Below are 17,324 nucleotides of genomic sequence, written 5' to 3'. Positions count from 1 at the left end.
TTGGTGGCTAAATGATGAACCATGTGTTGGCTAAAACCAACATTTTTGCTTTTAGTGCATTGGGCCCCTTCCTCTAAACTATCCCTTTCTCTAAATATATTACTTGATTTTTAGAGGTTGACATTGGTTTATTACATTTATATTCACACAATTGTACCGGGTATATCAACTTTGGGGGGAAAAAACTAAAAAGTATATTTGGCATATTTTTGGCAGTTGTCATACAATTCAATTTCGGAATGCACTAGTAAAAAAAACAATATTAGCAACCGGCAAAAAGTGACTAGTGGTGTGAGGAAAAAAAAAATGGTGAATTTCTAGATTACTTGCGTAGAAGTATTTCATGTTTATAGTGAAAGTTTTAGATGATTGTAGAGGTATATTGTTACCAATTAAGTTTGGTAAAGTTAGTGTTTGGGAAACTCATTTTAATTTCAAGGTCATACGTTTGAGCTTCACCAACTACAAGCATTTGAGAGTAGAAGGATTCCCTTACCTCCCGTCCTTCGATCCGCTTCCTCTATTATAAAAAATCATATTTCAATAGAAAGTACCAATGAATAAAAGAATTGATGGAGGAAATGAGTAAGACACAATTTTAAAAGTGATATTAAAAAGTAATTAATCAAGAGCTACAAGAAGTCAATACAAAAGAGTCAAAAAGTAGTAAAGATCAGTCCAATGGAATAGGTTTAGTCAAATACTACAAAAATGTGTGAAAAGGAGAAAAACAATTGTATATTTTTTGAAATTTGTGTTTGTGTGTTTATTTATATGGGGGATGAAATGTATGTCCTTATTGAACTCCATGAACAACGACCCATAAAGTTGCTTAAACACGCAAAGGAGTTCCTAGTTTATTGTAAGAAAATGTTTAATTGTTCCCCATATACATATAGTCTCTTTCTAGGAGGATGGATCCCAAGTGGAAATGTACTAATTAACTAAACTATTAAAGCCATAGTTTATGTTTTTATAAGATTTATAAAAACAACTTTCGGTACATGAAATTATGTAGATCTATATCAATCAATTCAATTTGTGTCAAATTATGTTGGAAAGGGATGACCTTAATTTGTGACTCTTGTGAGATTAAATAATTTTATTGTCAAATTATGTTGGAAAGGGATGACCTTAATTTGTGACTCTTGTGAGATTTATTTTTAACGTTCTTTACATGTAAAGTTCGAATATAAATGAATTAGATGATAAAGTTTTTTCAATTGAAATTACAGCCCACAAAAATAGTTTTACAAAAATTATCTATGCTACATAAAGTTAGAACATGCATGCAACCTTTCCAACTAGAGCTAGAGGGGTTTATTTCAAAAAATTTGTACGTAATACTCGTGAGAATGATAATTATTTAAATAATTTAGTAAATGTACACGAAACATTAACATCAAAAGCAATAATATTTTTTTATTTTTTTTGAAGGGGCAATAATCTTGCACACATGTAATAAATAAAAACTGGATTAAAAGAGGAGAAATTGTAAAAAAAAAAAAAAAAAAAAAAAAAAAAAAAAAAAAAAAAAAAAAAAAAACCTTATTCAACTAGTAAAAAGCAAAAGAGCATAAATAAAAAATGAAAAATAATACGCCCACCGTGGGGCTCGAACCCACGACCACAAGGTTAAGAGCCTTGCGCTCTACCAACTGAGCTAGACGGGCTTATGCATTCTAATGTAAATTTTATACAATTGTCTCTTGAAACGTAACATTCACTAATTCATTGTTTTGTGGTATTTTGGGAAATTGGTGTAGTGTGAATGTGTGATGTGTCTTGATGCTTACCCTTTACCAACCTTATATATGCCATTTGAGTCCTTTTAACACAATGAATTTGGATCAAATAAGTAGTGTGTACGTTTGTTTTTATCTATTATGACAATTAATATAGCTTTTATAAGTTTTAAAGATCATGGGGCGAACTTTATATTGAGAAATGAGATACATTTTTCGTCACATGGTATGAGGTTTTTTCATGCCATAATGTGCTACAAGCCTATGAGTATTTCGAATGTAACCACTTGGTTGTACTAAACCTATTGACGTGTATTATCTTCCCAAACAATTTCTCATTTCTATCTGTTTATCTTGCTCTCGTTATATATAGGATAATTATTATGAATTGTTGGTAAACAAAGAAGAAAATCATGGGGTGACAAGCTGACAACAGACAAACCCAAGCAAAAATGTTCATGAAAGGAATTGCAATCGTTTCTTATGCAATAAGGTGGATTAATCAAAGTGCTTGTCTCACACTGCATGGGAAAATGTCACACAACCTCTAGGATTATTAGGTCTCGAAATTAGAAGACTTCCAGATTGGATCATGAGCCAATCTTATGTTCAGATCAGGAGAGCAAGCAATGACTTGTGTTAACAATGTAGTCATACTAATTGTATCAAGCTTAGCCGACACTTTGGCGAATTATTTGAGTTTATTTGGCTAATCGTCAATAATTCTAAGAAAAATTAAATGCTTAAGAGCAAGGGGGATTGAGCAAAGGATAAAAGAAAATTACATTTCAAAGTTACTTTAGGTGAAAAAATGAAGTTATTTTTACTATTGTTTCTTTATTACGTTAAAACTTCCCGTTTATAAAAGTTATTCAATTGTAACAAATGATTTAAGGGTGTATTAAAAATTGGACATTGCCAACATAGAAGAAGCACCCAACATTCAGTGGATAGCTCCATTCTTATGAGTAAATCATCTCAAATATAATCCCGCAAAGTTCGTACACAAAACATGTATAGTGTTACTAACTAAAATTCGCCAGGACATATGACAATTATTCTACGCACAAATTATTTCCAAACAAGAGCGAAGGACATCTAAATATCTAATCATACAAGTCTGGTCATCAATGCTAATGAACTCGAATAAAAATAAAATCATCTAAAAACCTAGTCATGACCACGTATCAAGTTGAAACTTGTGTAAAGCACAATGCACACAAATCAGACACTATAAAGCTTTACTTGAGTCGAATGTCCTAGAAGCCTAACATCGGGGGAAAAAAAAAAAACTAGACTTGAGCTCCGAGCTCCAGAAGCAGAGTATGACAGACGGCATTTGATGTAGGACCAACGAATTGAATAGGACCTATATGATGGAAAATATTTAGAACAAATATGATAACACACTTGATAAAGGCAATGAGCACTTGCACTAATATCATAGGACAGTCGTGATAATATACACAATTCACATTCACAACTTACCAGGACTAATGTACCGATTGTTGATGGCCCAGTCATCTCGCATAGATACAAACTTCTTAAATGGTGCACCTACAATAAGAAAGGAAAATCGATCATTTCACATAAATTACTGGAATTTTCTAACAACGTAGAAAGCATCTATAAGAAACTCCACTGATAGTATAAAGTGAGATATGCGAATTAAGAACACATACCTTCGAGTTCAACCATAGCCTTCTTGATTACAGGCTTGAACTTACCTGCAAGTAGAAAAAACAGCATCAATGTTATAATTTTTTTTAATTTTTATTTCAATAACAGCTAGTGGTCTTTAAGAGGGATGATAATTTTTTTTGTTAAAAAAGGAAGAGAGCAACTGGAAAATAAACATATTACACAAATTTGGGGACCTCAACAAAAAAACTGATGCCAATCAAGTACTCCCACAAGTTACATGACTGAAAACACATTGCACACAAACTATCTTCTGGCGCTTCAATGAGAAATTCACAATTGTGTATGACCGAATAACAACCCAGGACAGGTACTTTGCTTAAATTTTGCTAATATAACCAATCTTTTAGCACAATCCTGAGGTTGTTACTTTCTTCGCCAGGAGATAGCAGGTTATTTAACGAGGGCTCAAAATCTAGTCAATGTAGATTGTAATATGAAAAAACAAAACAATGTAAAACAAATGTACCATGTCTCCTCTCCACATCCATTAAAGAAGTCAATGCTGTTCCACCAACAGTCCAATCCTCAACAGGTGCATCAAGGTTTCCCACCTACAAAGGAAAAGACAAATAAGGCACAAACATATTGGCATGCACAGCAAAAGGTAAATGATGCCTTTACTTTTAATGGGTTTACAGAACAATCGAAAAAATAAAATTTGTAGCAGAACTGAGATAGTCTTGATTTGCGATACAAATATCTTGGTTAGCCTATTGTTACCAGCCTATGTAAGCACAAAGACATAAAAATATATGGTAGCTCAGGTAATATGGACAAGAAAAAACAGTGATCATTAAAACTTTTAAAATATAGTGTCCAAAATTTGTCAATTAATATCATATAAGAAAAACATACTGATGATATCAATCCAGTCCTTCCAGCATGAAGTAGAGCTCCAGCAGCATATCCCAACGCATAACAATATGAAGAATCAAAATTGGTGGGCAAACCACATCTTCCCTCATATCTGTACACAATAAGAAAACGTTTAGTTAGATATGGTACTAAATATGCAAGCAAGGTAAGAAATAAACTTTAGTTGAACTATTGAAATACATTGTCAACTTTGACAAGGCTATTAACTAGGCTAACATGCATATAATATCATCTACATATCCAACTTGGCTACTTGCCAATTATACTTCACAAGAAAAGCATTAACCAACACTTCTACATTGCCACAGTATCCAAACTTTAATCTCTCAACCAGAATCTATTCTCATCACTAATGACACCAAGAGGCCAGAATTTTCAAATTTATGTCTGTCTCAAAACTCTCAATCACACAACGAGAGAAGTAATCCATACTGACACCCAATTCTCTCTATTTTATATTAAATGTAACAATTGGTTTTGCTATTATTATAATGCACTCCTGTGAGCATGATATAGATAAAGCTTGCAATTGATGACCTTTCTTTATAACTGCATGTTCTTTAGTTCATACTTTCATAATCTTATTTTGAAAAGCATGGATGTTGCTTTATTCTGATTCGTATGATTTTTCTTTAATGAAAGCAAGAAGATGCAAGTTTTTTTCTTAGGAATGATATGTTTTTCTTGGAGCACTAAGTTATTTCCGGGATCATGGTGTGCATTTGTAATGGAGGCTACTTCAGGCTATCCATGATATTAAATATGAGCATACAGGTGATGCAGCAAAATTAAATTCATGTGCAAGCACAGCATAAAAGACAGAAACTTCTGTCTTCACATTCATTCTCTTGAACTGATACTCTGATAGTCCAGTTCTCATAAATAATAACTATCAACAATCAAATAAGAAGGCTTGTTGTACATGCATATTCAGCAATTGGCATGTAAAATGATGGATAAGAACCCAAAGGAACAAGAAAGTTTTGCAAATTATGTGCACCGAGTTTCTCATTGTCAATATGTGACTAGAATATCGCTATCATCTACCCCTAATTTGCCAAAACTTAGTAAAATTGATGGGTATTATAAATAAATTCCATGCTGGCTTAGTGATAATTACCCGAAAAAGTGAGATTGTCCTTTGAAATCCCCCTTGTATACACCTTGTTCCCTCCTCTTCTCCAGTTCAGTCTCAACCATCTGGATAAGCATCTTTTCTGTTTCTATTTTGGCAACCTACAACAAAAGCAACCAGAATATATTTACTGCACACAAATGCCAGAAATAGGCAATTCCATCAACATATAACCTACGAGGAGATGCACTCACCTGGACATTTCCATGAGGATCTCGCTCAAGCATTAGTTGCTCCTGAATGGCTTGTGGTAGAAATTCAAAAAGTTCCAAAGACTGAGATGTCAATTTCTTCTTCCATAGACCAGCTTCATCGACAGCTTCATGAGCCAATATCTCATTTAGCTCACCAATAAGCTTTTGAACCTGTAAATTCATGAAAACAAAGTATTACTACTAGGATATGTGACTGATAATGAATGTTATACCACCCCATCAGCATATAGAGCAGCTCCTAACAGACTAGCTTTGTACCTCAGGGATAAAATCAATCAAGCCTTCTGGTATCAATATGACACCATAATTGTAGCCACGTTCAGCCCGTTTGCAGATTATGTCTACCATGTAGTCTGTCACATTTTTCAAGGTCTGTTTCTTGGCATAAACCTGCAGTAAAATTTTAAGTTAGATTCACTTCTTGACATGGAAACAAACATGCTGGGTTGGGGGGGAAGGGGGGGGGGGTTCATTAGGCATTAATTCTAGGGTAACTCAAGGGTGGAACTTGCATATGCTCTTTCCTGTTTGGTAACAAAACATTGTAACTATTTAAAGAATGAAACTTGGATGTATATCTAGAAAGAAATATAGAGCTTAAATTTCACACATAACACAGTATGTGCTACATCGAAAATAAGCACTTAATTTAACAGACTTTAAAGGTCAACTGATAGCAAGGTACCTCTTCTCCAATAAGAGAAATGTTTGGGTGAGTCTGCAGAGCACACTCCAAGGTGATGTGTGAAGCTGCACGACCCATCAGCCGCACAACTGGATATGCACACAGGAAAAACAAAAAAAAAACAATATTAGACATGTTCTTGCAGTGTGTCACCAGACAAGTCAAATGACCTACATACAGGGCAGAACAGAAACATCAAACAGAGAAATGATCTTGTTATCCTTGTACTTACAGTGATAATACTTTCCAGTTGAACGAGCATCAATCATAACATTTCCAATCATCTCAGCATAAATCTGCATATAGTAATGTTGTGTAAATGTACACACCAAAAGACAAATTGCACTATACTAAGCCTCAGGAATAAACTTGCTAAAGACAAAAGGCATACAAAGGAAGAAATAAAAGAGTTTCTAGCCGCCTCTTAAACTCACCTTGCAAGCAGTATCAAACCCAAAGCTTATTGGGACTTCTTTGGATTTCAAATCACCATCAATGGTCTTTGGGCAGCCAATGACACGAGTCTTCAAATTTTTACTCCTGTTCAATACACCAAAAGAAAAGGTTTACAGGATACAATTATATTCCAATTAGAGACCAAAATGTCTGGCATAATAAACAATTGCTGCAACTGTCAACAAGAAGTTGGCTAGGTCATGGCTGTAATAAATTGATCCTAACAGAGCTAACACAAGCATAAATCATAACTACAAATTTTTTCTATACCTGAAGTTCTCAGCAAGAAGACAAGCATTGGTATTTGAGTCATCTCCACCAATAACAACAAGCCCATCCAAATCTAGTTTCAGGGCTGTCTCTTCTGCTTGTTTGAACTGAAATCACCCAAATTGTTACCAAATAGTCAGTATTCAGAATGAAACAGCAAGCCAACAAGGATGGAAGGGAAGAACAAAGAAGAAAAGGAGCTACTTGCCTGTTCTGGAGTTTCAATCTTGTCTCTACCACTACAAATCATGTCAAACCCACCCTGAACAAAAAATTAATAACGTGATAAAATACCAACATTATGACACAAATTATGAAGTAATTAAATTAAATAATAGATTATACTTCCACTGTTTCTTTTTACTTGCAACGCTTTAAATTATGCAAAAAGCTCAACCATGACTAGTTTCGATGATTTATTATTAAGGAAAAATAGAATCATGCAAGATCTTGTTAGATTTGCCTCAAATTATACTTTCATAATATCAAGTTTTTACAAATTGACAATTAAAGATATCAATGGTTGAAATAATTCATTGACAAGCATGAAATGAAAAGTGATGCAAGTAAAAAAGAAATAGAGGAAGTACTGAAGTATATATTGAGAGCAACATGCATATCTAGAAAGGGTTTCCTCATTTCCAACTCCTTTCGATTGGCATTCAATGAACTTTTAACAAAGACTAAACAACACCAATATATGAAACGCACATTTGCACAGTCCAGTTGAGTTCACATGTGATAAAAATGATAACGTTCACTAACAGATATGTAAGAAATCATCAATCATTTACATTAAGGATGGTGATAGCTTCAAAATGTTAAAGAAACCTTCAAAATCATGAAAGCTGCTTGGGCTCCAAAATATTCTAAGCAGAAGATTTGAGCACTCTCACTTGACCTAAGCAGAACATAGACCAATGGTAAAAGGATTGGGAGCTTTCTATTTCAGCAATGGATCTCCTTTTTTTAGCTTCAAATGGATTGAGACCCAACATATTTTCTGGACCCTTTCAGGTTTAGTTAGGTAGTCACAGTTCCTAGGCTATAGGCACAAAAATATTCAAGTAGGCAACAGATTCTATAATAAATGGATAATGATAACCGTAAATTTTGGCTCAACGGCCAAAACACAAAGTACTAGCAGTTCCTTCAAAAGACTCCAGGCACTTGCCTCTATTACATTTGGTTGTAAATGATCGCGTAACAGCTTAGTGCTATCATAAGACTAACCCACATACCTTGCAAGCACATTGTATATTGGCAATTGGCAAAAATTCTGTAGACCTTTAATTTCTCCAAGTGATTAAATGACCTACATCCTTGACAAACTTATTCTGGGTTTTCTTGCTCGGAAAATTTATCTTACGATAAAAGCTCTTTTCTTTGTGTTGAGTACTTGAGTGACAAGAATACTCTCTCCAATAATAAGCTCAAGAACTACATAAATTTTTTTTAAAAAAGGAATAAAGAAGAAGATGAAAAAGGACTAAGAAACTGCCGAATCACATTGAGCAAATTTCTTTCCAGCCTTTGTCTTTTGCCCATGGAATGAAATATATGTGGAACAACAATCAAACAAGAACTGCAATGTAATGACATTCAGCTATCAGCATACAAGACAAATTAGATTATTATTCAGTTGTCAGCATCGTCCATATCTTTGAATTCATTCATTCTGGGGGGCACCAGTTGTATGGGGTTTGACTTTTGAGATAATGTTAGGAGTTCATAGCAAGTTGTAGGTTGGAACACTTCTGCAAACTAGGTTGAACAAACAAGTGCTTCTAACTACCATAGAATATCATGTGTTACACGCATCAGTGATACAATGTTAGCAGTTCATTGCAAGTTGTAGGTTGGTTAACAATTCCACAAACCAGGTTAGATTTAAAAGTTCTACTAACTTAGGCTATCATATGTCACACATATCAGTGAAAGAATTACCTAAAAAAAACAGACTTCCATTTTCTATCCAAAGGTTGATTGGTAACTGAACCAAACAAAAAATTACTTTCAAAGTTTAGCCCACTGTAATCGCTTGCATTCCTCAACAAACCTTACCTGATTTCTGTAAGGATGGACAAAGTCCCAGGTCAACTCTACATATTTGCCCTGCATGATCCCAGCAGGACCACCCCTGAATCCATACATTACACTGCCCTTAGCACGAGCTTGCAAATAATCTGCCACCAAATACCAAGCACACCCAAATACAAAAACAAATCAATCAATAACATCACTAAATTTCGCTTGATCAATTAAAATGCCAAACTAATGCATTATTCTAAAAAGGTGAACCACATACCAAAAATCCCACAAATGACATTGTGACCTCCTGGTGCTTGTCCTCCAGACAATACAACACCAATTTTGAGCTTCTGGTCTGATGCCAGTCCTTCAGTGTCACTCGGTACCATTACCGATGATGGTTGTCCAAACAAGCTAGGAAAAAGCTTCGCGATCTCATCTACAAACACACATAATATAATCACAACCATGCTCCGTAACAACTAATGAAACAACAATGTATATACATTCAATCCTCCAAATAGTTTAATTTTATTTTGTGCACATTGAACTCAAAAACACAAAAGGCTACACTTTTTTAAGAATCTAAAATTAATTCATTGATTTAAATCTATATGACACCTAATATTACATTATGCAATTAAATCCACATCAAATATTCTCGAAAAGTTTTAAAGCAATAAACTTTTCAAGAATATTCCCAATCAAACAAACGGATCCAAAATAATAAACAATTTAAATATCAGACATTATAGAGAAAACTTCGGATCAAACACTTTCCAGATTAAATTCTTACTACAAAACATTCAAATCATAATCAAATTGAATCCTTCAGTTCACTCGATTAGGTAAAAGTGTCAAAACTTCAAGCATTCAAAATATGATCAAATTCAAGCATCCTACAATTTCTATTTAATCGATCCAAATATATGCAACAATAATCATAACCTTAATCAATACGAAACAAAAATTCACAAAAAAATAAAAATAAAAATGATATACTTCGATTAATCAAGATCAAAAGTTAAAGAGCGAGAAATACCAGGATTTCCGGCAGCGGAACTGTTGGGACCATTAACGACGGTGAAGTTTCCGGTGAGAACACTAGGAAGAGGAAGAGAGTGATCGATGCGACTCCTCTGAAGTTCACTGTAAACATTCGAGAATCTTCCGGCAACCGGAGTAGATTTTCCGGCGGAGGTATTGCCGTTAGCAACTGCAACTGCCGCCATTGTTAGGGTTTAATTGGATTGATTTCAGCAAATTGAGTAGAGATTATTTTCGAGTTCACTTGATTAACAAGAAATAAGCACTTTTATTTTTTTCTCTCTCCTAATTATAAATAAAGAGGGAAAAAGAGTTGGTGAAGAGGGTAGATTTGCGGCTTCGAGATTTCCGCCCGCAAGTGCAACTACGCAAGTGAGTGAAAGAGGGTCGTTGTTGGTGGAATTCTTTGTGACTTGTGTGGACTAGAGCCCAAATATTAGTGCAACCGTTGTAAATCCGATGTGGCACGAGGGTCGTACGACTAAGCAAATTGGATCTATATTGATCAATTGGTGAAACTAGAATGTACTCGATAGTCAAAGTCTTGTCAATGCTTGCTCCAAGGTTTAACAAATTTTTAAAGGTTCGTTTACTAAACAACGGTTGGCTCGTTAGTATTTGTTAACATCTTGTTTATCAATCAATAATAGCTTATTTACCCTTGAATTAAACAAGTGAACTAATACGTACCTTATTATGAATTTCTTTGAAATAAAGTAAAATAGCAATAGTGAATCAAGATTTGCCATTTTGTTGAGGAGCCAATCAAATCCTCATTCTCCTCTTTTTAAGCAACAAGACATTTTCAACCTTTTTACACTTCCGGATATGGTTACTTCATGATAAATCTTCAAAATTTTATGGCTATGAAAATTATCCACGACGTTAATAAATACTCAATCACAAAATAATGTAGGTATTGTATAGTAGTCTTAGTTAACTATAGTTAACTTTTGCATGATCTCCAATTAATTAAGTCAAATGTAATCAGATAAGAGTAATTTCACGATATTGTTTCTTCGAAGTAAAACTACAAACATAGAGAATCTCCTGTGAAAGAAAGTATTTGAAGATGAAGTAATGAGTCAATCATAGTTAAGAATGACAATGTTTTTAAAATAACTTCATTAGCCCAACTTTTTAGATAATGAGGGTAATTAAGCTCTTCTACCTCCATCTTGAAGTTAAATCAAGGTTGAATGTATGATCCTCAATTCTATCTACATATACTTCTAATTTTAGTAAGTAACCTAGCTATTCCATTGGACCATAATTACACATTAAATGTTTAGGTATGTTTAGAGTTTAGATAATTATTGGTTTTGTTCTATTATAAGTGTCTCTAAATGTCTTGGAAACGCATGCATGAATGCATGTATAACTAAAGTAAGCCCGAGTAAAAATCTAACAGTGGTAAGCTGGAGTATATGTAAGGCCCCGTTCTCTTCACCTTAATTTTGCTGAACTGAAATTATTTTTACTGAACTAAAATTATTTTTGCTGAACTTAAATTATTTTTACTGAACTTAAATTAATTTTACTGAATTGAAATTATTTTTGTTGAACTGAAATTATTTTTACTGATTTTCTATTATAATTCTTCTTTAAGAAAACTGAATTTTACTAAACTAAACTTATTTTTACTGAACTGAAATTATTTTTACTTAATATTATTTTTTAAGGTGAAGAGAACGGGGCCTAACTGGTAACTCAATCGAAGGATGTTGAAATACCCTGCGAAAAATTCAAAATTTCATCAATTACATTAAGCTACTTCTACAAAAGCTCGAGAGTGGGGTTCCTATCTTATCTTATAAAAAAAAACAATGACAATATATGTCATATTTTTGTTAGAATATTGGAACCTTGATAATAACACTAAATCAAACATGAAGTGGGCATAAAAATTTGGTTATTAAGTTAATTTCACGATTATTAAGCAAACATATAACCAAGCTTCTCCCCAATTAATTTGATTTCCAAGAAGCATGATCGAAGAGTATGACTAAATTGTCCCAAGGAAATTGTATATAACACTTATTAAATAATTAGCTTAGGGTCATTAAGAATTTTAGTTAATAATTGTGTTGATTAGTGGAACAAAGAGTTATTAATATTAGCTTATGTTATAAACGGAATTGCACAAATAAAATAGTAAGAACAATGTTACCGAGAATAAGACTGAGTCGCGGACTATGTCGCTCTCTTTAGAACATTCGCGGCACTGCCTCAAAGTTGTGCAAGCAGCTCGTACCAAACCGGATGCCCCCAGGATAAAACAGTCTTTCACAAGTATAAAATACCGGCGGTTTTGCACCGAACCACCAGAAAGAAACTGCTCGACTGTTTTGAGAGGAAGAGAAAATATATTTTGCAAAGTGGTTTTCTGTATTTTTTCGTGTGTTTAAAAACAAAGCTGGAACCGTCCTTTTATAGGTAAAGATACGTAACAGCTTAAGCATGAAAACGGGAGAAAGATTAGCAACGTTTACTGCAATTAGTGTATCCGTTAAGCAAGAATCAAGGCATTAAATCAGTGTAACGGTGCAACGTTTAGCAGTTTGTTTAATAACCCAAACCCGACCCGACCCAGCCCGGCTCGGCTCGGTTTTGCGCGCGTGTGTGTGATATATGGTTTACCATATAGGTCCTCCCTCTCCACAAAATGTGGGTAGCCTAAGGGCCACACCCCTTTAGCCCACTCTCTATATTATAAAGAGAGTAAAACTCTCATTTCCCACCAATGTGGGACTTTGAGTTTTTTCACAAAATTCACACACTACACACTTGTTGTTCCAACAGCTTATAGGTTTGGTATGTAACTTAGAAATTCCATCACGTATATAAGATTGAATGCATGGGTAATTTGCAAGGCATGCCATAAAATGCTTACACTTCAAGTGCATCTCATTATAGTAAACTTTATCCTAAATTTTCCATCAATATTAATGCATACCATCACGTACATTTTTCAAAATTATTTTCTTTCTTCTCCGTACATTATCACAAAAATGATCACTCTCAAATATGCATCATTTGTCTTGTTAATCTCCGTAGGTTTATCCTTAACGACGACTAATTACCTTACTAATTCTCCCTTGCTACCATCCTTCAAACATGTCGAAAATTACAACCCTAGCTTGAAATTAAGCCATCATAACCATCGTCATGGACACCATGGTCATCACCATAACGATAACAATAATCATCATCATCATCATCGCAAAGATCATAATCAAAATGTGACTGTTAATATTTGTGATGATTTTCCACCAGATTTTCCTCCTCCAAATACGGATACAACATCAATTTTATGTGTTGATAGTAAAGGATGTTGTAACTACACAACGGTTCAATCTGCTGTTGATGATGCCCCTCTTCTTAGCCTAAAAAGAGTCATTATATGGATTAACTCAGGCTTATACTAGTAAGTTTAATGTTTTTCTAAGTATTTTATCATCAATTTTATCATACAGTTATGGTTTCTTGGTGCAACACATAACAACATATTTAAAGTTTTGTTATCCTTTATAAGTGTCCTAATTTGACAAGCATATTTGTAATAATTGTAAACACGTTACTTTGACCAATATAATATTTTTAATTCAGTAGTAAGTTATATAAAGTATGAAAAAGTTAATATTCACAATAAACTATACATGGAAAAGACTAGTTTCTAATAAGAACTTATACCAGTACTTGTATGTTTAATTATAAGTGGTACACCGTATACCTGGGTAATGCAAAAGTCAAACTGGAATACTTATAAAATAGAGGGAGATGATAGTTGAGTTATCAATGGTCGTATGTAGATCAGCTAAACTAAATTACACTAAATTATTTTGAAATGGAGATATTACTGTACGTGTTGATGGGTTGCTATTGAAAAATGATCAGCGAAAAGGTGACGGTCCCTAGAAACAAACCAAACATCACCTTCCAAGGGCAAGGGTACACCTCGACCGCCATTGTATGGAATGATACAGCATCTTCCGCACATGGCACATTCTCTAGTGGCTCAGTTCAAGTTTTTGCATCAAACTTCATTGCTAAGAACATTAGTTTCATGGTAAGACTATACAAATATATATATATATATATATATATATATATATATATATATATATATAATATATATATATATATATATATGTATATATATATATATATATATATATATAATATACTCAACACTTAACTTATGCTACAATATAATGTACATGGGTTTAACACCAAGTTGTTTTATCGTATAGAATGTAGCACCAATACCTGCACCCGGTGCTGTAGGAGCACAAGCTGTGGCTATTAGAGTCGGAGGAGATCAAGCCGCCTTTTGGGGTTGCGGTTTTTTTGGTGCACAAGACACACTTCATGATGATCGAGGCCGCCATTACTTTAAGGATTGTTACATCCAAGGTTCCATTGATTTCATCTTTGGCAATGGAAGATCATTCTACGAGGTAATGTTTATGTGATTAGAACAGTATAAACAGGCCCGTATCTAGGGCAGGGCAGGTGGGGCAACCGCCCTGGGCCCAATGTTGAAAAGCCCAAATTTAGTTATACTTAAGGCCCCTAAAAAAACCAAAAAACTATAAGATGTCTGTTATCAAGAGAAGTCAAACGGTTATGGTTTTCTTCCCCCTAATTTTTCGCACTAATTATTCAGTTGCCAAACTGTATTTAATTTACACCTCAAAAAAAATAAAAAAAAATCATTCAATCAATCCCCTTTTTTTGCTAGTTCTGTTTCAAAAATTCAATTACCTCTTATAGTCTTTCCAAACCTACATTAAATCCTTTCAAAATAAAATCTTAATTAACTCAAATTACTTAACTAATGATGAAAATATAAACGATCATATATCTCTTCAATTTCAATGAGCCATTTTTTTCTCTTTTTTCTTCTTATATTTTCATGCATATGTTTTCTGAATTTGGATTTGTTTGATTGGTTAAAAGTTTTTCAGTCCCTTTGTGTTAGATTGTTAGATAATCCTTAGATTTCATATGAAATTGTAAAGCCCGTTTTCAGTTGATGGGATGCACTTGTGTGAAGACATACCTTTGTAAAGTTATTAGTTGATGAAAGAATAGGTAACAAATTAAGAGCATATTTTTTTAATGCTTCAGCTCTAAGTATATTATACGAAGTAAGCAGTAAGAACATTGGTTGTTTTAGTTAACTATTATTGACTTTACTTCTAAAAATGCTAGTAGAAATTGTTTAGTATGAACATTTAGACTTTTATACTTCAATATATGTATATGAAATGTTTTATGAGATCGTTTATTTTATTTATTTTTTTTCTTTTTTTGAGAAATTATAAGATTGTTTGTTAATCATAAGAAAAAGTACCATTTGTAGGGTTTTTTTTTTTGCCCCTTAAAGTTTAATTATTTTAAATAATATGGAGTACTTGTTAGTTAGGGCCCCAAATTATATGTTCGCTCTAGGCCACCTAAATCTCAGAAACGGGCCTGAGTATAAATTGCTAATAATCATCCTACATACCTATTATAGTATTATTACTAACACTACCTACTATTTTTCCTAATAATTCTCTTTCAACTTACTCAATCCCACCTTATCGCTTAAAGGCACCAACTACAACTTGATGTGCATGCACACTAAGAAAAAATACTCCCTATGTTAGTTCCTAAAAGTTCGATATTTGCACAGTTTTCAACATTCATCTTTGACCATTAATATCTTCAACTATGTATAAGTGAAAATAATAAAAAGTTGATATTATATAAATTTACACATAGCCAATCTAATAAGATCCCCATGCTAATTTTATTTATTTATTTTTTTCATTTATACAAGTCAAAAATCGCGGTCAAAATTATTTTGGCCATCGGATGTAATATGTAAATTAAATTCTGTAGTTATTTTCCTAATATATATGAGCACCGACTCACAGATGTCTAATTTACACATAGAATGTATCTAATGATTTGCGTTCAAAATTATTGATTTATTCAGAATTGTGCAATGATCTCCATAGCAAGCCCGGTTCCAGCAGGCCAAAAAAACATAAACGGAGTAGTAACAGCAAGTGGAAGATCTTCCCAAGATGAAAATTCAGGGTTTGTATTCTACAATTGTAGCATTGGAGGCACCGGAAGAATTTGGCTTGGACGTGCATGGCGCTCATTTTCACGTGTACTTTTTGCTTACACCTCCATGTCCGATATTATTGCTCCTGAGGGTTGGAATGACTTTAACAACCCCAACAACGACGAGTAAGAAATTGTTTAAATTAACAATCTCTTTCGCTTATATAATACTCGTATGATTTTCCCGTGAGAACAACTTAATTGTTAGCTACTTTTGAAAACAACTACCTACGTACGTACTGTAACAAGTTTAATATTACACTAAGGTTCTCTTCTACTTTACTAAACTGAACTAAAATGAATTGTTTATTAGAAAAGGAAATTAGGAACTGAATTGAATTGATTGGAGCTGAATTGAAATTAAGTTGAAGAGAACAGGCGCTAACACCAGGTACCAATATAATGGAAAAATGTTTTGTTGCAGGACGGTGTTCTATGGGGAATATATGTGTTCGGGACCAGGCGCGAGTTTGAGTGCAAGGGTGTCTTACGAGCAAAAGCTTAATGAAACTATAGTAGCTCCTTTTCTTACCATGACATACATTGAAGCGGATCAATGGTTGGACTCTTATACTACTAATCTTGTCGTCCATTCTACTAAACCTTTAATTTAATCTAGTGAAATTAATCTATATGGGATGTTGATGAACATGTTAAATTACTAGCTGTATATATTTTGGGGATTGTTGAAATTGTAAAATTGGGATATAATCCCCCAACTTAAATGATTCTTTATTACGATTATATTTTGGGTAATCCTGCCAATAATGTATGTGCTACACATTTTCAAAACTGTATAACTAAACTACGTGACATACATATTTCACTAGGCTTCTGAACTAAGGAATAAATAATAAATAATCTTTAAAGTATTACATATATATGTGCGACGTGTAAACGTGGTTTATCCTATCAACCAATAAAGATTGAAGGTAGAGTACCTAATGAAGGACTCTCTACCTTACACTGATGGTGATGATTATGATAATATTGTTAATAATTATGGAAAGATGATGTTCAATTAGGGAACCAAATCA

At 33.5% G+C, this 17,324-nt stretch overlaps 2 protein-coding genes and 1 non-coding gene across 3 annotated transcripts; 1 reads left to right on the top strand and 2 right to left on the bottom strand.

Annotated features, from left to right (window-relative positions):
* Positions 1–1,600: 1,600 nt before the first annotated feature.
* On the bottom strand, positions 1,601–1,673 carry TRNAK-CUU. Its single transcript has one exon. It is a non-coding gene; the product is annotated as a tRNA-Lys (tRNA).
* Positions 1,674–2,644: 971 nt separating this feature from the next.
* On the bottom strand, positions 2,645–10,519 carry LOC110731289 (pyrophosphate--fructose 6-phosphate 1-phosphotransferase subunit beta-like). Its single transcript, XM_021911130.1, has 16 exons — positions 10,160–10,519; positions 9,395–9,556; positions 9,151–9,272; positions 7,295–7,348; positions 7,087–7,193; positions 6,795–6,900; positions 6,593–6,656; positions 6,361–6,449; positions 5,934–6,065; positions 5,655–5,825; positions 5,446–5,561; positions 4,305–4,416; positions 3,916–4,000; positions 3,428–3,472; positions 3,234–3,302; positions 2,645–3,114 (listed from the first exon to the last, which is right to left on the bottom strand). Exons 1-16 carry the CDS (start codon positions 10,347–10,349, stop codon positions 3,038–3,040), a joined length of 1,701 nt encoding a protein of 566 aa, XP_021766822.1. The 5' UTR covers positions 10,350–10,519; the 3' UTR covers positions 2,645–3,037.
* A 2,636-nt stretch (positions 10,520–13,155) lies between these two features.
* LOC110731287 (probable pectinesterase 8) lies at positions 13,156–17,121 on the top strand. The gene is made up of 5 exons (XM_021911129.1): positions 13,156–13,591; positions 14,062–14,233; positions 14,418–14,624; positions 16,154–16,413; positions 16,712–17,121. Exons 1-5 carry the CDS (start codon positions 13,176–13,178, stop codon positions 16,899–16,901), a joined length of 1,245 nt encoding a protein of 414 aa, XP_021766821.1. The 5' UTR covers positions 13,156–13,175; the 3' UTR covers positions 16,902–17,121.
* The last annotated feature ends 203 nt before the right edge of the window (positions 17,122–17,324 follow it).

Source organism: Chenopodium quinoa, unplaced genomic scaffold (assembly GCF_001683475.1).
Source record: "Chenopodium quinoa cultivar QQ74 unplaced genomic scaffold, ASM168347v1, whole genome shotgun sequence".
NCBI lineage: Eukaryota > Viridiplantae > Streptophyta > Magnoliopsida > Caryophyllales > Amaranthaceae > Chenopodium > Chenopodium quinoa.
This window is presented reverse-complemented; position numbering and strand designations above follow the sequence as displayed.